Source organism: Cetorhinus maximus, chromosome 15 (genome assembly GCF_964194155.1).
Source record: "Cetorhinus maximus chromosome 15, sCetMax3.hap1.1, whole genome shotgun sequence".
Lineage (NCBI taxonomy): Eukaryota > Metazoa > Chordata > Chondrichthyes > Lamniformes > Cetorhinidae > Cetorhinus > Cetorhinus maximus.
In genome coordinates, this window is record NC_135893.1 from 36,578,706 (window position 1) to 36,598,748 (window position 20,043).

General features: G+C 43.5%; 1 protein-coding gene across 4 annotated transcripts in view; it reads right to left on the bottom strand.

Annotated features, from left to right (window-relative positions):
- LOC144690609 (endothelin-converting enzyme 1-like) overlaps positions 1-20,043 on the bottom strand; it is a 359,428-nt gene that overhangs the window by 30,966 nt on the left and 308,419 nt on the right. For all 4 annotated transcript variants that reach the window (XM_078558277.1, XM_078558278.1, XM_078558279.1 and 1 more), the window contains 4 exons: positions 16,819-16,917; positions 9,975-10,052; positions 3,416-3,519; positions 1,641-1,751 (listed from right to left, as the gene is read on the bottom strand). In XM_078558277.1, coding sequence (XP_078414403.1) covers positions 1,641-1,751; positions 3,416-3,519; positions 9,975-10,052; positions 16,819-16,917 — 392 coding nt within the window. The remainder of the gene's footprint in view (positions 1-1,640; positions 1,752-3,415; positions 3,520-9,974; positions 10,053-16,818; positions 16,918-20,043) is intronic.

Sequence of the window (20,043 nt, forward strand, 5' to 3'; positions counted from 1 at the left end):
TTATTAATAAATGTTTCAATTTAATTAAATTTTTTTAAAAAGTTGTTAGTGGACTCATTACTTCTCAATTTAGTACACAAATCTTCTCATAATAAATACTAATTGCAAAACCATTGTTATAGCGTGGCCAAGTTTCCCTTGTGGATTTGGTCCACCTGGCACAAGTGACCTGCCACATTATAACACACGAGGAAAAATATTTTCACCCAGAGGGTGGGTGGTGGGCATCTGGAATTCACTGCCTAAATTGGTGGTTGAGGCTGAAATGCTCAACTCATTTAAAAGGTACCTGGATCTGCACCTGAAGTGCTGTAACCTGCAAGGCTACAGACTAGGTGCTGGAAAGTGTGATTAAAAATGAGTGGCTAGCTTCTTTTTTCTCATTTATGGCTGGTGCAGACACGATGGGCTGAATGGACTCTTTCTGCACAGTAACATTTCTATGGTTCGATGGTTTGAATCTAAATGCAGTGAAAAAACACAGCCATACATGATGATAAAGCCACAATCACAGCCTCGATGAAGCATTGTTTGAGCACAGCTCCGTAGTTATCCACTCACTGTGGCCGTGTTATACTTTGAAAGCAACCGTGTTAGGGAGAGGAAATGGACAGACTGCACACCATTACTATCATGGCCACACTCATCTTGCCAGTAATGTTGCTCCCCATTTAGGGGAATACGGGGTTTTGGGAATGGGGAAAGGTCAACTTACCCAGTATGTTGCTCCCCCCCCCATATATAACAGATTTTTGACTCAGTTTCCACCATAACCCCTCGATCTCCGTTACCCAGAATGTGTTGTCAATGACTTACTAATTACACTGTTAAAGTTTAATGGCAATTACATTGTTAAACAGGTGATGGGTATTTGTACACCTATAAATGGGGATAGCTGGGACACTGGGGGGGTGGAGTAGTGTTGGCTGTGAACTAAGTCAATAAACTCTCTCCAGCAAAGAAACCAGCTGAGTCTTAGTTTTATCTTCACCAACCAGTGTGGATCTGATTAACATGCATCTCTTGAATGGTCTACACTATTTGCCTCAGTGACTGTGCTGGTAACTCATTATTATTTCTATTATCCTCTGTCAGGTTTAAACCTGATCCAATTTCCTATTTACTCCTGAATTTGAAATGATAGGTCTTCACTTTCCGACATTTCAACACTTTGAGCCGTGTGAATAGGTCCCCCCTTCAAAACTGACAACTTCTACTTGGTCACCTCAAAGGACGGGCCCAAATCTTCAAACATTTCCTTCAAACAGCTACAAGCTGCTCTTATTTCAGATTTTAAAAATTCTCACCCTTTTTTGCAAATCCCTCGATGGCCTCGCCCCTCCCTGGCTCTGTAACCTCCCCTAAAATGCCACCCCCAAGATATCTGCGCTCATGTCATTCTGGCCTCTTAAGAATCTCTGATTTTAATTGGTCATGCCGTGCCTTCAGCTGCCTTGACCCCAAGCTCTGGAATCCCCTCTCACAGCTTCTCGCCCCTCTCTTCTCCTTTAGGATGTTCCTTTGGCCGAGCTTCTGGTCACCTGCTCTAACATCTCCCTGTGTAACTCAGTGAGTGGGTGCGTGTGTATATGGGTGAGCCGACTACTCACCATAACCAACCAGATTCGCCTCAGACTTACTTTGGGTAATCCCTGGCATAGAACGGAGCCTGCAGAATGCCAGCAGGGAACACAATCTCATTCTTTGTAGGGGAGTAGTACGCATTAACAGCTGGAGGGGTCATGCTCCACCTGTTGGGAGGAATTGCCACAATAAATATCATAGAAAACCGGATACAAAAGCAACACCAGAACTGCAGATTTATCAGTCCCTGGAAAAGGCCCTTTTTGGATGTGAGCCTTTATCGAGAGTGAATGGTTAGAGTCAAAGTCAGAGGGGGAAAGAGAGAAGTGGAAGAGGTGACAACTGAAGCTGTTCAGTACACTTACAGGTCACAACTGCTGTTGGCATTGATTTTATTCAGCCACTAGAGGGAGCAGCTAACACAGGGTAGATCCCAATAGTCAGCAGGTTCTGTAAGCCCGGGTTGGACAAGGAGTCACTCTGCAGAACTCTGCCTGCCTTCAGAATTGTGCAGGGCTCAGGACCCGAGTATCAGCCTGTCCAGACCCACAATACAGATTTCTCCAGTCCAGAATGGATACGGCCCACAGCAAGGTAGCTGAATTTAAATAGCGGCTTTCACAACCTCAGGATATCCCAAAGTGCTTTACAGCCCTGATGTGTAGTCACTGTTGTAATGTGGGAAATGTGGCAACCAATTTGTGTGCAGCAAATCCCCACAAACAGCAGTGCGATAATGACCAGACAATGTATTTTTCATGATGCCGAATGAGGGATAAGTATTGAACAGGTCATTAGGAGATAACCCCCTTGTTCTTCATGGGGAAACTATGGGATCTTATACATCTACCGGAGAGGGAAGACAGGGCCTCAGTTTAATTGAAAGACAGCATCTCTGACGATGCAGCCCTTCCCTTGGTACTGCACTGCTGTTGTCAGCCTAGATTTTGTGTTCAAGTCTCTGAAATGGGGCTTGAACTAACAATCTCAGGTTCTAAGGTGACAGTGTTATCCACTGATAATGGTTCCCTGCTAATTTTCTTGATTCTCCAAACCGAGAGTCCTTCCTACAGATGTTACAGAACAGATAGCAAGCACTGGGAGTCCTGTCACTTGGGATCAAGCCCAGGGCAGGTTCCAACCTCCCCTCAGCTGCATGAGGGTTGTCCAGTGCCTGGAAGTTGGGGTTTAACCCAGAGAGCTTTCCTGAATCCACTTATTGCCCTGCAAACCCCCAACGATCTTCTTATTGTGGATGAGGAGCAGCCATCCTGAAGCAGATCACTAAACCAGTGACTCCTGCTGAACAATGTAGACAACTCATAAGCACATGGTCGGGCTGGGCAGTCATGCTCATATACTTAGCAGTGCACCAGCTATCAGTGACTGGCCGCTTCGAGGGCAGTTGGCTCCATTGGAACCAAAACCCCAGCCCAGGCCAATGCCAACAGGAGAGGAGGTCAAGATACCAGGTGGAGAATAAAGGATTCTAAGGCTGCAGTGGTGAGAAATGGTTTGTGGTTTGGTTTCCACTTTGAATAGGGTTTGGATTTCTCTCTCCAGGTAGCTTGTGGCCTGCTTTGTATTGGGAAGGTTTCCCACTACCTATGAGTGACTTAGGTCTAACTCCAGCAGGTTTCGTCAAAGACCCCTTTATTTACACTGTAGTACATTCTAAACTCCTAGGTAAGTATGTCTCTGTTGTACAGGCTATTCCATATTCTCTTCTCAGCCTCTTGCACATGACTGCTGATGTCCCTGTAACATCATAGTACACATCACTACCTCATTACCATAACTATCAACCGGTAATTCTACAAGGAATACTCACTGATCCTTGTTGGGGGGTTTCCGTAACTGATCTGCTGTCACACGTGCAGAGAAGTTGTAGAACTGCAGCACATTTTGGAAGTAGAGATCAGGAACCACTTCATACTGTGTGAACGCAAACAATGGTCACTCAACTCCTCCCTAATAACCAACAATCTCAACATTTCATTATGAGAAACCTCAATTCTTGTTCATCCTAGTTAGAGAAACAGAGACACACTAGGTTACCTCACAGAGCAGTGAGGGGCTGTACTAATTCCCACTCTCTGTCCTTCAATCAGCTCGTAGTCGAGTTTTACCTCCACTCCATTTTTTCCTTTTATACTCTTTTTCAACAGAATCTATTGATCTCAGTCTTGAAAGCTTCAAGTGACCTCCAGCATCCACACCCTTTTGGGGATGAGTGTTCCAGATTTGCAATGCCCATTGTGTGAACAAGTGCTCCCTGATTTCACTCCCAATTGACCTAGCTGTAATTTTAAGGTTATGACCCCTTGTTCTGCACTTACCCCACCAGAGGAAGTATCCTATTAAATCCTTTTTCATTTTGAACACTGCAATTAGATTGTATTTCAACTTCTAAAGTGAAGGGAATGCATTTAACTAAATTATACATATTAATGACTTAGACTTTGGATTCCAGGACATTGTTTCAATGTTTGCAGATGGCACACAGTGTAATTAACAATAAGTATAGCAGCAGACTTCAAGAGGGCATAGACTGGTGAAATGGGCAGACACATGGCTGACTAATTAACGCAGTGAAATGCAAAATGATGCATTTTGCTAGGGAGAATGAGGAGATGCAATAAACCTGAAATGGTCCAATTTTAATGGGGATGAAGCAACACAGAGACCTGGGGTTGTATGTACACAAATCTGTAAAGGCAATTGAGAAGTCTTAAAAAACATTGTGGGGTGGGGGGGTGCGGTGGGGGGTACTTCTTGTCTTTATAAACAAAGGAATGGAGTAGAAAAGTAAGGAAGTTCTGGCAAGCTTCAGCTGGAGTAGTGTGTTCAGATCTGGCCTCACAATAAGGAGGATCATCAAGCCTTTGGAGAGGCGCAAAGGAGATTTACTAGAATGGTACTGGGAATGAGGGGCTTGAGTTATGTTGAAAGGCTGGAGAAACTGAGGTTGTTTTCCTTGAAAGTAGAGAGATTAAGAGGGAATTTGATAAGAGGGCCTGGATTTTTATCACCAAGGCAGGTAGCGGGAACGGGTTGCTTGATTGACAGCCCTGGCTCTCTGATCTCTACTGTCAATTTCACAATATTTATTTACACAAGGCAAAGAAGTTTCAAGTGCTTGCAGTTTCTATTATTGATACTTTAAGGGGTCTGGATGATTGACACTTTTATTGCCCTGTAATGAATTTTTTTTTTAAACATAGTGGAAAGTAATGAATAAATTACTTTTTTTTTTTAAAAAGGTTTCTTTTAAACATCCAACTGTCACTACAGGATTCATTGGTTCCATACAGTGTACAGTGGGTCAATGGGCACGGAAGCACGATAGATTGGCATAGGGCATGAGGGGCCATGTTGAGGAGGGTGTGGGTGGAGTGTCATAGCTTAGCATAGGGGACATGAGGACTGGGTGGAGGGGCAAGTCCTGGCATCGGGGCATGAGGGGCCATACCTTGACATAGGGAGGACCTTATTGAACTCAACCTGTAAAAAGGACCCCTCACGCAGACTAGGGTTCACGACTCCTCTGAGGGGCTGTGAACCACGACTCCTTAAAAACCTGGCCTGACCATGAAAGCTGCCGAGGATTAGGACATGCCTTTCTCCGCAATGGAGCCAGCCAGGTCGGGAGTGCCAGATGTAGGCTTTTACCCGCATCAGACCGCACCCTTTAGAGGCACTCCCAAAAAATCAGACAGCCTGGGAATGGGGTTGGGAATTCTGGAATCGGAGCTCGCCCACTATTTTTAAATTCCAGCCCGAGGTGCTCAACATCATGAAGGGTTTTAGTAAAGTAAAACTGTTATCAGTTTTCAAGAGTCAGTAACCAGAGGACACCGATTTAAAGTAATGAGGGAAAAAAAGGGGAAATGAGAAGTACCTTTTCACAGATTTATGATGATCTGAAAGGACAGTGGAAGAAGGAGATTCAATAATAACTTTCCAAAGAGAATTGGGTAAGTACTTGGAAAGGAAAATTTTGCAGGGAAAGAGCAGACGAGTGGGACTGTCAAAGAGCTGGCACCGGCATTGATGGGCTGAGTGGCCTCCTTCTGTGCTGCATCATTCTATTATTCTATGAAATGTCTGTGGCCTGCCCTTCGGGGTCCTGGTGGTGTGGGTTTAGGTATTGGCCATTGCGCCAGGTTTCATGGGTGCCCAGTAAATGAGGTAGAGGCAGTGATAGCCCGGTGCCATCCCAGCCAGCTACACCTTCGCCTCCATCCTCTCGCCTCAACCCCCACCCCACCCCCATTCGGCCTTCTTCCCTCCAGTCCAGCTCCCCTCCCTTGGTAACCCTCAGAGATGCCAGGGCAAAGTGAAAGGAGCGGAGACCCAGTGAAACAAGGCCCTTCCCCATTATTTGGCCTTTGTGTATGGGGAAATGGGCGGGAGGTCAAGAGTCAGGAAGGTTGGCTCTTTCCTATGGGAAAGGGATCGCAAACTGTGTTCTGCCGGCTGTTCAGCCATTACCTCCTAATGAGAGTTTTGGGTGCAGGCAGGGGGCCGTGGTGGTGTAAAGACATCAAGGGGTGGCCAAAAATATAAACCTGAAACTGGGCTTGTTGCACAAGAGACACAGTGACCTGGTAAACTGAATATATTTACAACATGTCACCTGTATACTGGGCCTCTCAGAGGACACAATCGAAACCAGGAACCAGCTGTGTCGTTGTGGTTTTAGACCTGTGTCATTCTGCCCTCTGGCTCTGTAATTTCATATCTAGTGAAACACAGAGAATGAGGAAGCAGCTCTGTCTAACAGACCCTTATTGTAAGTAAACCGGTCCAGCCCTCTCCGATGAATATCATGAGTAGATAGCTAAACACAGGCACTGGCGCCAGTCCAAATTCCACCCAGCCCTTATTTTGCAAAGCTGCCCAATTCACACAGCACTCGTCAGTGTGAAACCAAGGTCAGTGTGCAGCTCGAGTGCGGTTGCTGCAAAATCCTCGTCATCCCGTTATGCAGATCTCAATTACACCAATGCACTCAGCCAGTGCTATCCTTTAAACATTAACTACATGGTCTTTTTGCAGACAATCTGATGTTACTTTGATCCTGCATAGTATGGTTAATGATCACATAAACGTGCCAAGGGTTAGACAGGGTAGATGCCGGGAGAATGTTTGTCCTGGCTGGGGAGCCTAGAACACAGGGTCGCAGCCTCAGGATAAGGGGTCAGGCCACTTAGCACCAAGATAAGGAGAAACTCTCATTCCAAGGGTTGGGAATCTTTGGAATTCTGTACCCCAGAGAGCTGTGGATGCTCAGTTGTTGCGTATATTCAAGACAGAGATTGATAGATTTTTGGGCATTTAGGGAATCAACAGATATGGGGATGGAGTGGGAGAGTGAAATTGATTTATAAGTTCAGCCATATTCTCATCAAATAACAGCCTTGAGGGTTCATACGGACCACCTGTCCAGTTGTGATATATGAGAACACTCAGGCAGGAGTTTATAGAAATTATCCATACTTCTGTTTCAATGGTTGTGTATTCTTCAATGTTGTCACAATAAGATTTGTTGACCACATTTTCCTCAGGAATAAAATTATAGAATCTCTCAGCCAAATAGTTTGTCCCACAATCCCCACTTTCTCCATCTCCTGTAAACATATCCTTTTTAAGTATTTATCCAATTCCCTTTTGAAAGTCACTATTAAATCTGCTTCAGGCAGTGCATTCCAGATTATAGCAACGAGATGTGTAAGGAAATGTTGTGAGTTCCCACAGGCCTTTTTATTTTTTGCAAATTACCTTAAATCTGTGTCCTCTGGTCACCAACATTCCTACCAGTGCTAACAATTTCTCCTCCTTTACTTCATCCAAATCCCTCAGGATTTTGAGCACCTCTCTTAAATCTCCCCTTACCTTCTCAATTCTTTGTCCTCCTTGGAGTAACTTCTATATGTTATGTTTTTAAAGGGGGTAAAATATATTCACACCAAGTTAAAAGAAAGGTATTAAATAGTGTGCAGCTAAAATGTTATTGAGCTAAACTTTGATGTCGTTTCTCTAAAGATTGAATAATAAAGCAATTCTTTAGCTTGCCTTGGCAATCGATGAACACCTTGCAACCATTATGTATTGCAACCATGAGGAACAATCAAGTAGAATGGGTCTATATCTTCTGGAGTTTAGAAAAAAATGAGAGATGATCTCAATGAAATGTATAAAATTCCCAGAGGGATTGACAGGGTAGACGCGGAGTGGCTTTCCCGCCCTGGCTAGAGAGTCTAGAGCTAGGGAGCAGAATAGGACAAAACTGAAATTAGGAGAAATTTCTCCACTCAGAGGGTTGCTAACCTTTACAATTCTCTATCCCATATTCATTTTGCAATCCTGTCACAATGAAGTGCATGCTCTAGCTGTAAGTGAGAGCAGCTGTTAGTAATTGGGGAAAGATTGAGGCATTATTCTCAAGTATATATAAGAACCGGTTTCCACCTGTGGAGGAGGGGAAAAGGGAGTCTGTGCCTGTGTTCTTTGAATTTTATGAATAAACCTATTTTAAGGAAAGACAGGCTCCAGATTCCTCCCTTACTCAGTGAATGAACAGTGAGTTCGAACATCCCAGAGGGCTGTGTATGTTCAGTTATTCAGGATATTCAAGACAGATTTTTGGGCATAAAGGGAATGTGGAGTTGATATAGAAATCCAGCCAAGATCTTACTGAATGGCAGAGCAGGCTCTAGGGGCTGAATGGCACACTCCTATTTCTTGGGTCATTTAATTATATGGGAGTACTTTGCAATGTTAATACTCCCCAAACTTCCCTCCTTATTTGCGTCTTTGCCAGCTAACTCAGTGCTTTTGATCCATTCTGCTGTGTATTTGCTGCATACAATTTATGTAGAAACAGATGTTCAAAGTTTGTAATGCAGTTTAATCCCGAATTCTTACCATCGAGTGTGGTGTACATGTTGAGTACTCAATGAGGGGAGGGAGGGAAGGGGGTGCGGGGGGGTGATTTTGGTTAAAGGGCCACAAAAGTGAAAATGACATGCAATTGACTGCATCTGACATTATTTCAGTATCACAGAATAACACAATCTGAATCCAATGGGTCTCAAAGCTGGAGCTCCCTTTAAAGCTGAGATTTCTAATGTCACCCTAGATGGATGAACTACAAAGAGTTGGACCCTAGAGAGTTGAGATCTGAAGAGTTGAGAGTTGGAGCCCAGAGTGCCAGGAAAGTCGAGAGTTGGATTGAATGCCATCCTGGTCCAAAATTGGATCGGGCAGTGCGGGGTAAAGTCGGGTGACAATTATCCTGTTGTAGCTGGGTCGGCTGTTAGCTGCCTCGTCATTATCTGTGGGGAGACTGGGCCCAGAACGCTACTCTGTTTCTCTGCTGCTGACCCCCAGGAGAGAAACAAAATCAGTCCCTGAGGCAGGGGCAGGGGCAGAAAGCCCAGTAGATCTCTTTTAGAAGGGTCTGGATTTGTCACCTCCGTTTCCCCTTAGGCCTCAACAATCCACTCGTTCAGACATTGACCCAGTCCGAGGTCCAAAATAGAAACCCTGCTTGATCTTTGGGGTTCCTCTACCCCAACTAAGCAGCCTCTTCTTCCTCCTCAGTGACCCAGCTGTAGCACCATTCAAACTTTCCTGTCTTGCATTCAGTTGCTCATTCTTGGCACCAATCAGACTAACCAGGAGTCTACTCTGTAGACTTAATGATACCTGTCCTGATCCTGAAAGATAGTTTAGAGTCACAGTGGGATTGGGGCAGGGGGGAGTGGGGCTATCAAGTCCTGGCCTACTGCAATACCACCTATAAGAGGAGAGGCCAGCAGGCCCAGGCCTGGCGAGATAGTCGGGTTTGGGGTGAGCCCAGGAAAATTTCATCATCTAGATGTGTAATTGTGAGTGGATGATTTGGGGATTATTGGGAGGAACAGTATATGCTGTAAATAGGATTGCCAACCCTCCAAGATTGGCCAATCTCCAGTACACTGTTCTGTGCATTCCTGGGGAAAAATCATTGGGACATTGAAAAAAAGCAATCTTTTTTAGTCATTTTCTTTGAACATTTCTCTTTACCAGATATAAACATATTGAAAATAGGGGGAAAAAGGCTGTTTGGGTGACAGTCAACCATCATCCAATTGGGTAATGAGTTTTCTTGCTTTCCAATTGGTATGGATGGCAGTGTGTCACAAGGATGGATGTGTTGGCCAACTAATGGCTGGAGTATAGGGGCAAGCTATGTGATGAAACCTCCAGTAATAAATTTAATCACAGTTGGCGACGTTAGCTGTAAATGGAGCTAATTGTATTATGTAGTCACTGCATAATGATACATTCATTTTCACCAGGGCACTGAGACATAAACAATAAACCATGAAGTATCTGCTTACATCATTGAAGAGTTTATCCAACTCTTTAGGATCCATGATGAACTTTGGATAGCCAATCATGTCATAGATTGAATCAGCCTGTCCAACATAAAACAAAATCACAAAGTTAAGCAAGGGCAAGTGTTGAAAATGTAAGTCTGAAAATTGATGACTGCAGTATTACCAAATGAACACGTATCACACTTGTGTGCAAATCCTCTCACTGTTATTGAAGGAGTTTGTTTGCACTGAGTTGAATGCACCCTGTGAATCAGTGGTTCAGATGCAAATGGAGGTCCTCAACTGTTTATTCTATAATTTAAGGTGATGGATATACAGGTGGAGGGCATTCATTAGGTGATCACTTGAGTACATATAAAGTGAGACTTAATGACCACTGGTTGTAGGTTATAGAGTTAGGAGCTATGATGTGCCCAGTAGGTGGCAGTGATCATAATATGACTGAATTTTACATTCAGTTTGAGGGATAGAAGAGTGGGTCTAAGGCTAGTATTTTAAATTTAAACAAGGACATTTATGAGGGCATGAAAGCAGAGAAAGCTAAAGTGAACTGATTCACAGAATAGATACATTCAAACGAGAAAAAGAAAAATTCCAAGGGGAGGACCCACCATCTGTGGTTAACCAAAAATAGTTAAAGATAATATCGAACTTAAAGAAAAAGTATATAATTGTGCAAGGATGGGTGGCAAGTCAGAAGATTGGGCAGAATATAAAAACAACAAAGAATGACCAAAAGATTGATAAGGAAGGAAAAATTAGAGCGCAAGAGAAAGCTAGCTAGAAATATAAAGACAGATAGTAAGAATTTCTATAGATATTTTTAAAAAAAGGGTTAACAAAGTGAACGTTGGTTCTATAGAAAGTGAGTCTGGAGACTTAATAATGGAAAACAAGGAGATGGCAGATGAACTAACAGGATTTTGCATCGCTCTTCACAACTGAGGACAGAAGTAACATCCCAGAAATAGATATAAATCAGGAAATGGAAGGGAGAGAGGAACTCAGGAAAATTACAATCACCAGAGGAGTGGTATTGAGCAAATTATTGGAGCTGCAGGCTGACAAGTGCCCAGGTCCTGATGGACTTCATCATAGGATCTCAAAATAAATGGCTGGTGAGACATTTGAAGCATTGGTTTTAATTTTCCAAAACTCCCCAGATTCTGGGAGGGTTCCATTAGATTGGAAAATAGCAAATGTAACTCCATTATTCAAAAAGGGAGGGCAACAGAAAGCAGTAAACTGCAGGCCAGTTAGCTTAACATCTGTCATAGGGAAAATATTAGATGCTATTATTAAAGGCATTATAGCGAGCACTTGGAAAAATTCAGAGTAATCAGACAGAATCAACATGGTTTTGTAAAAGGGAAATCATGTTTAACCAATTTATCGGAGTTCTTTGAAGAAGTAACATATGCTGTGGATAAAGGGGCACTGGTGGATGTACTGTATTTAGATTTTCAGAAAGCATTTGCTAGGGTGCTACATCAAAGGTTATTGCAGAAAATAAAAGCTCATGGTATAGGGGGTAACATTTGGCTTGGATTGAAGATTGGCTAGCTAACAGGAAACAGAGGGTAGGCATAAATGGGTCTTTTTTTGGTTGGCAGGATGTGATGAGTAATGTGCCACAAAGATCAGTGCTGGGGCCTCAATTATTTACAATTTATATCAATGACTCGGATGAAGGGACCAAGGGTATGGTTGCTAAATTTGCCGATGACACAAAGATAGGTAGGAAAGTAAGATGTGAAGGGAACACAGGGAGGCGATAAGGGGACACAGATAGGTTAAGTGAGCAGGCCAAGACCTGGCAAGTGGAGTATAATGTGGGAAAGCATGAAATTGTCCATTTTGGCAGGAAAAATAAAAAAGAAACATTATCTAAATGGTGATAGATTGCAGAGCTCTAAGGTGCAGAGGGATCTAGGTGTCCTTGTGCATGAATCACAAAAGGCTAGTATGCAGGTACAGCAAGTAATTGGGAAAGCTAATAGAATGTTATCATTTATTGCGAGGGGAATTGAATACAAAAGTAGGGAGGTTATGTTTCAGTTATACAGGGTATTAGTGTGACCACATCTGGAGTAGTGTGTACAGTATTGGTCTCCTTATTTAAGAAAGAATGTAAATGCATTGGAGGCAGTTCAGAGAAGGCTTACTAGCCTAAAACCTGGAATGGGTGGGTTGTCTTATGAGGAAACGTTGGACAGGTTAGGCTTGTATCTGCTGGAGTTTAGAAGACTAAGAGGCGACTTGATTGAAACAGATAAGATCCTGAGGGGTCTTGACAGGGTCGATGTGGAAAGGATGTTTCCTCTTGTGGGAGAATCTAGAACTAGCGGGTCACTGTTTAAAAATAAGGGGTTGCTCATTTAAGACAGAGATGAGGAAAAATTTTTTCTCTCAGAGGGTTGAGAGTATTTGGAACTCTCTTCCTCAAAATGCAGTGGAAGCAGAGCCTTTGAATATTTTTAAGGCAGAGCTAGATAGATTCTTGATAAGCAAGGGGGAGAAAGGTTATCAGGGGTAGGCAGGAATATGCAGTTGAGATTACAATCAGATCAGCCATGATCTTATTGAATGGCGGAGCAGCCTTGAGGGGCCGAGTGGCCTACTCCTGCTCCTAATCCATATGTTCGCATACATTTGTAATGTTTTACTTTGTGAATAAATCTAAAACTTTGTGAAGATTGACTTCTGGTTTCCTCCTTCACCAACAGGTTGTCAGAAGTTTTAATATCAACCACTGCCTACTTGGGGTTATTTTAAATTATTTGAAAATCGCCAATAAATAGCAGAAAGAGAAACTTTTGACAAGCTCGTGTGATATTTGGACAATAACATTCCTTAATAACACAATAAGATAACACACCATCCACATCTGGCCAATAGAGAATCCAATAGTGAAACTTTTGGTAAGATTAAAAAAGAACAACTTTGTCGTCGGGTATGTGACCTCAATATTCATACTTGCACCTATGTCGGTTTGTCAGTAAAATGGTTAGGAACAAAGGAGAGTGCTTTTGATAATTGAGAATGCCTTCCTGCTTTGACTAGTGTGCAACCTGATACATTTGTCAAGTAAAATTACACGTGTGAAGCATCTGAATTGTGGGTAACCCATATCCCACTAAAATTAGTGCATGCGGCTAAAACCGTGTTGTCATAGCAACACCCATTTCTGGTCACTGATTTCCACTGGGGCAACATGGAACTCAATAAACAATGAGTGCACTGCCCAATCAGCAGTGGCAATACTGACTGCCAATCACCGCTGTGGAAGAGAGTTAACAGACAACATTTAGCTGTTTAGCCATCATTTTACCTCAATTATAGTGTCTCGGGTAATGTTCATTGAACAATATTTACAGGTCAATTAGGAATAAAGTAGTGTAATTCTCTACAAGTGTTTATTATCAGTCATATAATTGATCTAAAGTGGCAATGATTATCATGCAACATTGATTCTGAACCTTAATAATATTAATAAGCAATTTTAATTATACTTCAGGCTATTCAAATCAGTTAATGGGCCCACCGTTCAGCATCTCAGGGGAAATTAACTTTTATTTTAAGTGGTTTCCATGGTTACAATATTGTTTGGTCATGGGCAGGATTGCAAATATTCAATCAAATCAGTTGTGTACAAATCCACTTGGGCAGTTTTGGATTCTGTGGGAGGTGTCAGAAGTCCCAACACAAATATTCTGAGAGACTGGGCCCATGAGTCAGTTTTGCACTAATATATCCACTTCCCTTATCCCCAGGGCCATTTATTTTGTCCCATTTTTTCAGGGGCCCACAATTGTGTTGCTGGGCTAAGAAGTTGGGTGCAGCAGGGTGTAACTCAGGGATGTCGATTAGAACAGTCCCCAGTGTTAAAGCAGCCCAAGGCTTGGATTCCCTCCCCACCCCCTCAACAACACGGCCATCAGACTACAGGTCATCTCCTCCCAGCAACCCATCGATTTCCTGCTCCCTGAGAGTGCCTGAGTCGAGCACTGCGGTCTCTTGTGCCAGTGGTCAGTCAATGGAAAGAGACTTCAAACAAAATAAATCAATCTAAACCACGCTGCTGAAGAGAAGCCAAATCAGGCCAAGTTTTGCATGGGTTGTGAGACTCTCCCACCAGATGGTCCTCAGTCTGCTTTGCTAAAAATTCATTCTCAGGATGCGGGCATCACTGATAAGCTCAGCATTTATTGCTGGTTCCTGGTTTCCCTGAGAAGATGGTGATGGGTCTGCCTTTTCAACCTACTGGAATTGTTTTGATGCAACCGAATTGCTTGCCAGGCCGCTTCACATTGACTAGAGTCACACCGATCAGACTGGGCCAGGACAGCAGGCTTCCTTCCCTTAAGGACATTAATGAACCATTTGATTCTTTACGAAAACCCATCACCTTCACGGTCACTTTTACTGGTATCAGCTTCTCTTTCATATTAAATTGAATACAAGTTGCCATGGTGGGAATTGAATTGCTGGCCTCTGGATTGCTGGTCCAACAATGTAACCACTGCATCACTGGTACCCAGTGTAGTGCTCAATGTTAATGTTGCAATCCCGTCACAATAAAGGGCATGCTCTAGTTGTGAGAGCAGCTGTTACTAATTGGGGAAAGGTTAGGGCATTATTCTTAAGTATATATAAGAGCCGGTTTCCACCTGTACAGCGGGAGGGAGAAGAAAAGGGAGTTTGTACCTGTGTTCTCCGAATTTTGTGAATAAACCTATGTTAAGGAAAGACTGGCTCCAGATTCCTCCTTTACTCAGTAAAAGAGCAGCAAATTATAATACTCCAAGGCAAAGTAACAAAGATGGAAATCTACCCCACCTTCAACATCCACCAGGAAAGGTGCAAACCTTCAGCACTGTACTTTCTACAGACTCAAAATTCAGCTTTTCCTGAATAAATCTGCACCTTTAGATTCAGTGTCATCCTGACATGACCAATACTTGCTCATGGCAAAAAAACTGAGGTTTCTTTTTGAATTATAAGTATGTTTTACGATCTTTGACAGATGTTATTGCAACAAGAGAGGAAGCAGCAACCTCCTTACTTTGAGCTTTTGCCAGATGAACAACTCCTCCCCACACATGGTGAAGGCTTAGTTGTGACCTTCAGATAACCTTACCAGTCCAGCTGAGGCCTGTTAGGTAAGGCTTCTGTACTGAAACAAATGCACCCAGATGAGATTTTGTCTGCTTTTCCTTTATTTATTCATTCATGGGATGTGGGCGTTGCTGGCTGGGCCAGCATTTATTGCCCATCTCTAATTGCCCTTGAAAAGGTGGTGGTGAGCTGCCTTCTTCAACCACTGCAGTCCATATGGTCCTTGTCACATCGTACTATGCTTGTTAGTGTGGTGATTATTTAACCTGACCAATAACCCAGAGAAGGGAAGTACAAATTACACCAAAGGGAGTTTTAGGATTTGGATCCCATGCAAAGAAACCTGGATATAAAAAACTGGTGAGCTGTTGGATAGTTGTAAAGAAACTCAGTTGGTTCATCCATGTCCTTCAGGGAAGGAATCCTGACCCCTCCCCGCCCCCCATCCCCACCTTACCCAGTTTAGTCTTCATACAACTCCAGTCCCACATCAACATGCTTGACTCTTAATTACCCCTGTAAGCCACCACTAGGAATGGGCAATAAATGCCAGCCTTGCCAGTGATTCCCACATCCCACAAATGAGTTTGAAAGAAGTAAGTATACAAGCAAAGTTGTTCAACACATCTACTGCTGCATCAGTGAGCTATTTCTATACTGGTGCTATTGAGCACTTGTAGGCTCTTTCCTGAAGCAGAGATCATATACAGCTTGTGAAAAACGCCATAGGAAAGCTGCAACATTGGTTTCACCCAGTGTTTGGAAAGATTCGTGCGTTCCGGTCTTGGGTCTTTCTGGGCAGTGGCCTCAGTGAGTCCAGAGTGCTCACACTGGCAAGAGGCACTGGCTGCCCAATTACTGTCGTCCGGAATCAACAGTTCAAAACAGCCGGTGACACCAGCATCAACACAAGTCTAAACCAATGTCAGACCTGACCGAAACACCAAGTGACCTGGGAGGGAGAACTGCCTGAAGCATCCTCTGCTACACTGCACAGCCTCCATAGCACTGATCGACCAGGGTCCAACTTGCCATACTGACATGAGGTGTGGACAGGGAGATCTGCAGTATAAAAATCAAAATGGGTGAGGGCAGTGTCAATGAGATGGACAGATAGCTTTCAGAGTAAGTGAAGAGGGCTTTCCCTACCCCCACCAAATGCATAGTTCAAAGAGAAAGATGTATGAACCATATGGAGTAGCTAAGCCTCTGGTTCAATTGCTAATCTATATCAATGTTGGCTCTCAACTGCTCTCAACATCCTAGGTCTGGGGCCCAGAGAGGGGGGCAACAATAAAATCATTCAGGGTAACTGTGCCATTGCAGACACTTCCAGCAACACACCATTTGCTTCAATGTCTCATGTTGTACAGTTTCATATTAAAGATCCCAGAAGCAGATTCTGAGTGCAGTTGAACAATAAGAGATCACCTGTCCACCAAACTCTAACCAATTGCTGCTGTTGGCATGGATTGTGTGTATGGAGACTGGATGAAGGGTGATCAGTGTGAAACGTCAATTCTGTCTCTCCACAGATGCTCCCTGGACCTGCTGAGTATTTGCAGTATTTTTCTGCTCTCATTTCAGATTTCCAGCACCCTCAGTGTTTTGCTTTAGTTAACCTGACCAGGGCTACGATAATCATTCCTGTTACATGCAGCCTGTCTCCATCCTGACCTGGGATCGATCGCATTATTCTACACGGCCATTCTGTGACTCATGTTACCTTTTCCTTTGCAGCTTTTTTGGTCTCTTCATCCATCCACTTGGTTTGCTTCAGACTCTCCTCAAACGCAGTTTTAATTTCTGAAATCATCTCCTCAGCCTGCAAACAACATCAAGATTTAATGAACTGCTCAGTTCTGTCCAAAGATTAAATGGAACTCCAAGTGTAGGATAATACATTAGTCATGCTGCCTTATAACCAAGGCTTTGGATTTGAAGGACCCATTTGCACTGAGGGCTGAGGAGGACTGGTCTATATCCAAATGGAATATATTCAAAACATTTCATTTTATTTTATTTTCAAAATCCCCTCTCTTTTTCTGGGCTCTAGTTTTAACTACAGTTGGCTGGGCTCGGCAGCAGCTCCTGGTACCCCCATTAGTGTATGTATTCCTGGTACCCCTATCGTAGGGTATGTATTCTGCAACAAATGGCTCACCTCCTGACTCCCCAAAGCCTGTCCACCACCTACGGCACAAGTCAGGAGTGTGATGGAATACTCCCCACTTACCTGGACAAGTGCGGCTCCAAAAACAGTCAAGAAGCTCGACACCGTCCAGGACAAAGCAGCCTGCTTGATTGGCACCCCATCCACCAACTTCAACATTTGCTCCCTCCACTGCCGACACACAATGGCAACAGCGTGTGCAACTCACAGAACGTACAGCAATTGGCCAAAGCTTCTACGACATCACTTTCCAAATCCACGGTCTCCAGTGGCCTGGTTTACCCAGGGAAATGTTGATATCACTGAGGTTTTATAATACCTGACTTAAGCATGGTGCATGAATGAACGATAATACGCTGATCAAACTATGACATAAGTTTAAAATAGGCCCCTCGAGCCTGCTCCGCCATTCAATACGATCATAGCTGATTTAACTCCACGTTTCTGCCTGCTCCCCAATGCCCTGAGAGAACAGAACCCTGTCTATCTTGGCCTTGAATATACTCAATGACGGAGCATCCATAACCCTCTGGGGTAGAAAATTCCAAACATTCACAACCCTTTGAATGAAGAAATTTCTCCTCATCTCAGTCCCAAATGATTGAGCACTTATCCTGAGACTGTGCCTGTGTTCTAGTTTCCTGAGTCGGGGAAACAATCCATCAGTCTCTAACCCTGTCAAGTCAGCCCAAACACTGTGTCCTTGCTGTAGATGCTGTTTCTCTGGATCTGTTTTTTAGTGCAAAGTGTCTTAGAATAGTGAGAAGGGTCTACTTTTACACTTGAGTCAGGAATATTAGAGGATTAAGTCAAGTGATGGTTATACTCTGACTATCTGTTTAAGGGATGAAGTGATAATTTGAGATACAACTTAACATGTGGAGCTTTGTTACCATAATAACAGTTTGTAATCCTCAAACCTTCTCTCCGCTGCTCCAAAACCTGGACAAAGGGTAACCACTCCAGAACGTTCTATTTAGTCAGCTGCACAAACACAAGTAGCCTTGCCTCATACCACATTGAGTGACCCTCTCTACAGTAAGTCTTTGAAGCTGGAGATAGAGAGGACAATGAGGCCTAAGACCTAAAGTACATGTCTCATTCTGCCTAGAGCTCAGGAAAGGGGTCAAAATCGCACACAGGAAAGGTATATTTTTGTAGTAGCCCAATGGTCAGACTGATTAAGGATACACAAAGGTGAGTGGTATGACTGGGAGCCTCTCCCTCAGGCTCCATTCTAAAACCTATCAATCCATAGTACCCCCCATTGGCTCAGTCAGATAGTGTACAGGGTGGGACAGAACCATACTGATCGTTAAAGCCTTGGTTCAATCCTTTCTTTGTGCCAAGTTAACTAATCACAGCCATTTGGGTCATAAAAAAATAGTAGTCAGGAGGAGGCCCAATATGCCTGTGTGGGAGTGAGCTTTTCACATGGAGTTGTTTAATCCAGTTATTTCTGTTCAGTCCTTTGAATATTTTTGAAATAATTACTCCAACTGTACTCAGGGCTGCAGGGACAGGGAGGATAAAAGGGGGGAGTGTAACACATTGACTAATGCAGAGGCATCAGCTCAACATTAGACTGGAGCTAGTTGTAATGCTCCTGTGGTTATATAGTCTGCCAACACTCACAGTCTACGTTCATAAAGAATGGTCACTGAATGAGGCAGTGCAGTGTGGTCAATGTATATGGTACTTACACGAGCTGGAAGAGGGAATTTCAATTCAATCTGCTGCCTATGTTTGACCCAAGTCATCTGGCAAGAGAAGCCTATTACAATGTCAGCTGTGGCTCAGCTGGTAGCACTCTCGCTTCTGAGTCTGAAGGTTTTGGGTTCAAGTCCCACTACAGGGACTGGAACAAAAAATCTAAGCTAATGCTGTCAGAGGTTTTGTCTTCTGGATGAGATGTCAAACTGAGGCCCAGTCTGCCCTCTCAGGTGAACGTATAATATCCCATGACTCTCTTTGAAGAAGAGTAGGGAATTCTCCTTGATGTCCTGGTTAAGATTTACCCCTCAACTAACATCAATATAAATAGATTATCTGGTCATTATCATATTGCTGTTTTGGGACCTTGCTGTGCACAAATTGGCCCCCAGTGTCCTACATAACAACAGTGACTACACTTCAAAAGTACCCAACTGGTTGTTAAATGTTTTGGTCCACCTTGAGGCTGTAAAAGATATTATAATGAGGTGCTGGGGTTGAAGATGGACCCAGAGGATCTGTGCAAAAAATGTGGGTGGATGTGCTGCGCTCCTTTCTCAACTTCCTCTTCTACATGGTCATCCTGCGGGCCATTCCGTTTATCCTAAAGAACTGGATAGTACTTGAACTTCGCTGCCCACAGGACCAGGATGGTGCAGGAAGTGATCAAGTCATACTTGATCCTCGTTGATACAGAATGATAAAATGAATGTGGACAATCAGGGATCCTACCGCTGCTAACAAATGGATCTTTTAAACTCAGCTGTAGGGCAAGCTGCCAACCTTCAACATATTGAAAACCCTTCTGCATGTGGCACTGGATTAATTGTTGGCCATGCTTATCTCATATTGACCATTCCCCATTTCATTTCCGACAAGGACTCTGTTTTGTGAATGTTTTGCACCACAGATGCCCAGCATGCACTAAGGTGCCAATGTGCCAAAAAAAAAGACTGTGTTTGTGACACTTGATGTCTGCTCCGAGTGCAAATCTGATCCACAGTCCAGCTGGTTTAGAGATCAGCTGAATTCCCTCCTTCCTAGAGAATCGTGTAGGAATTGCAA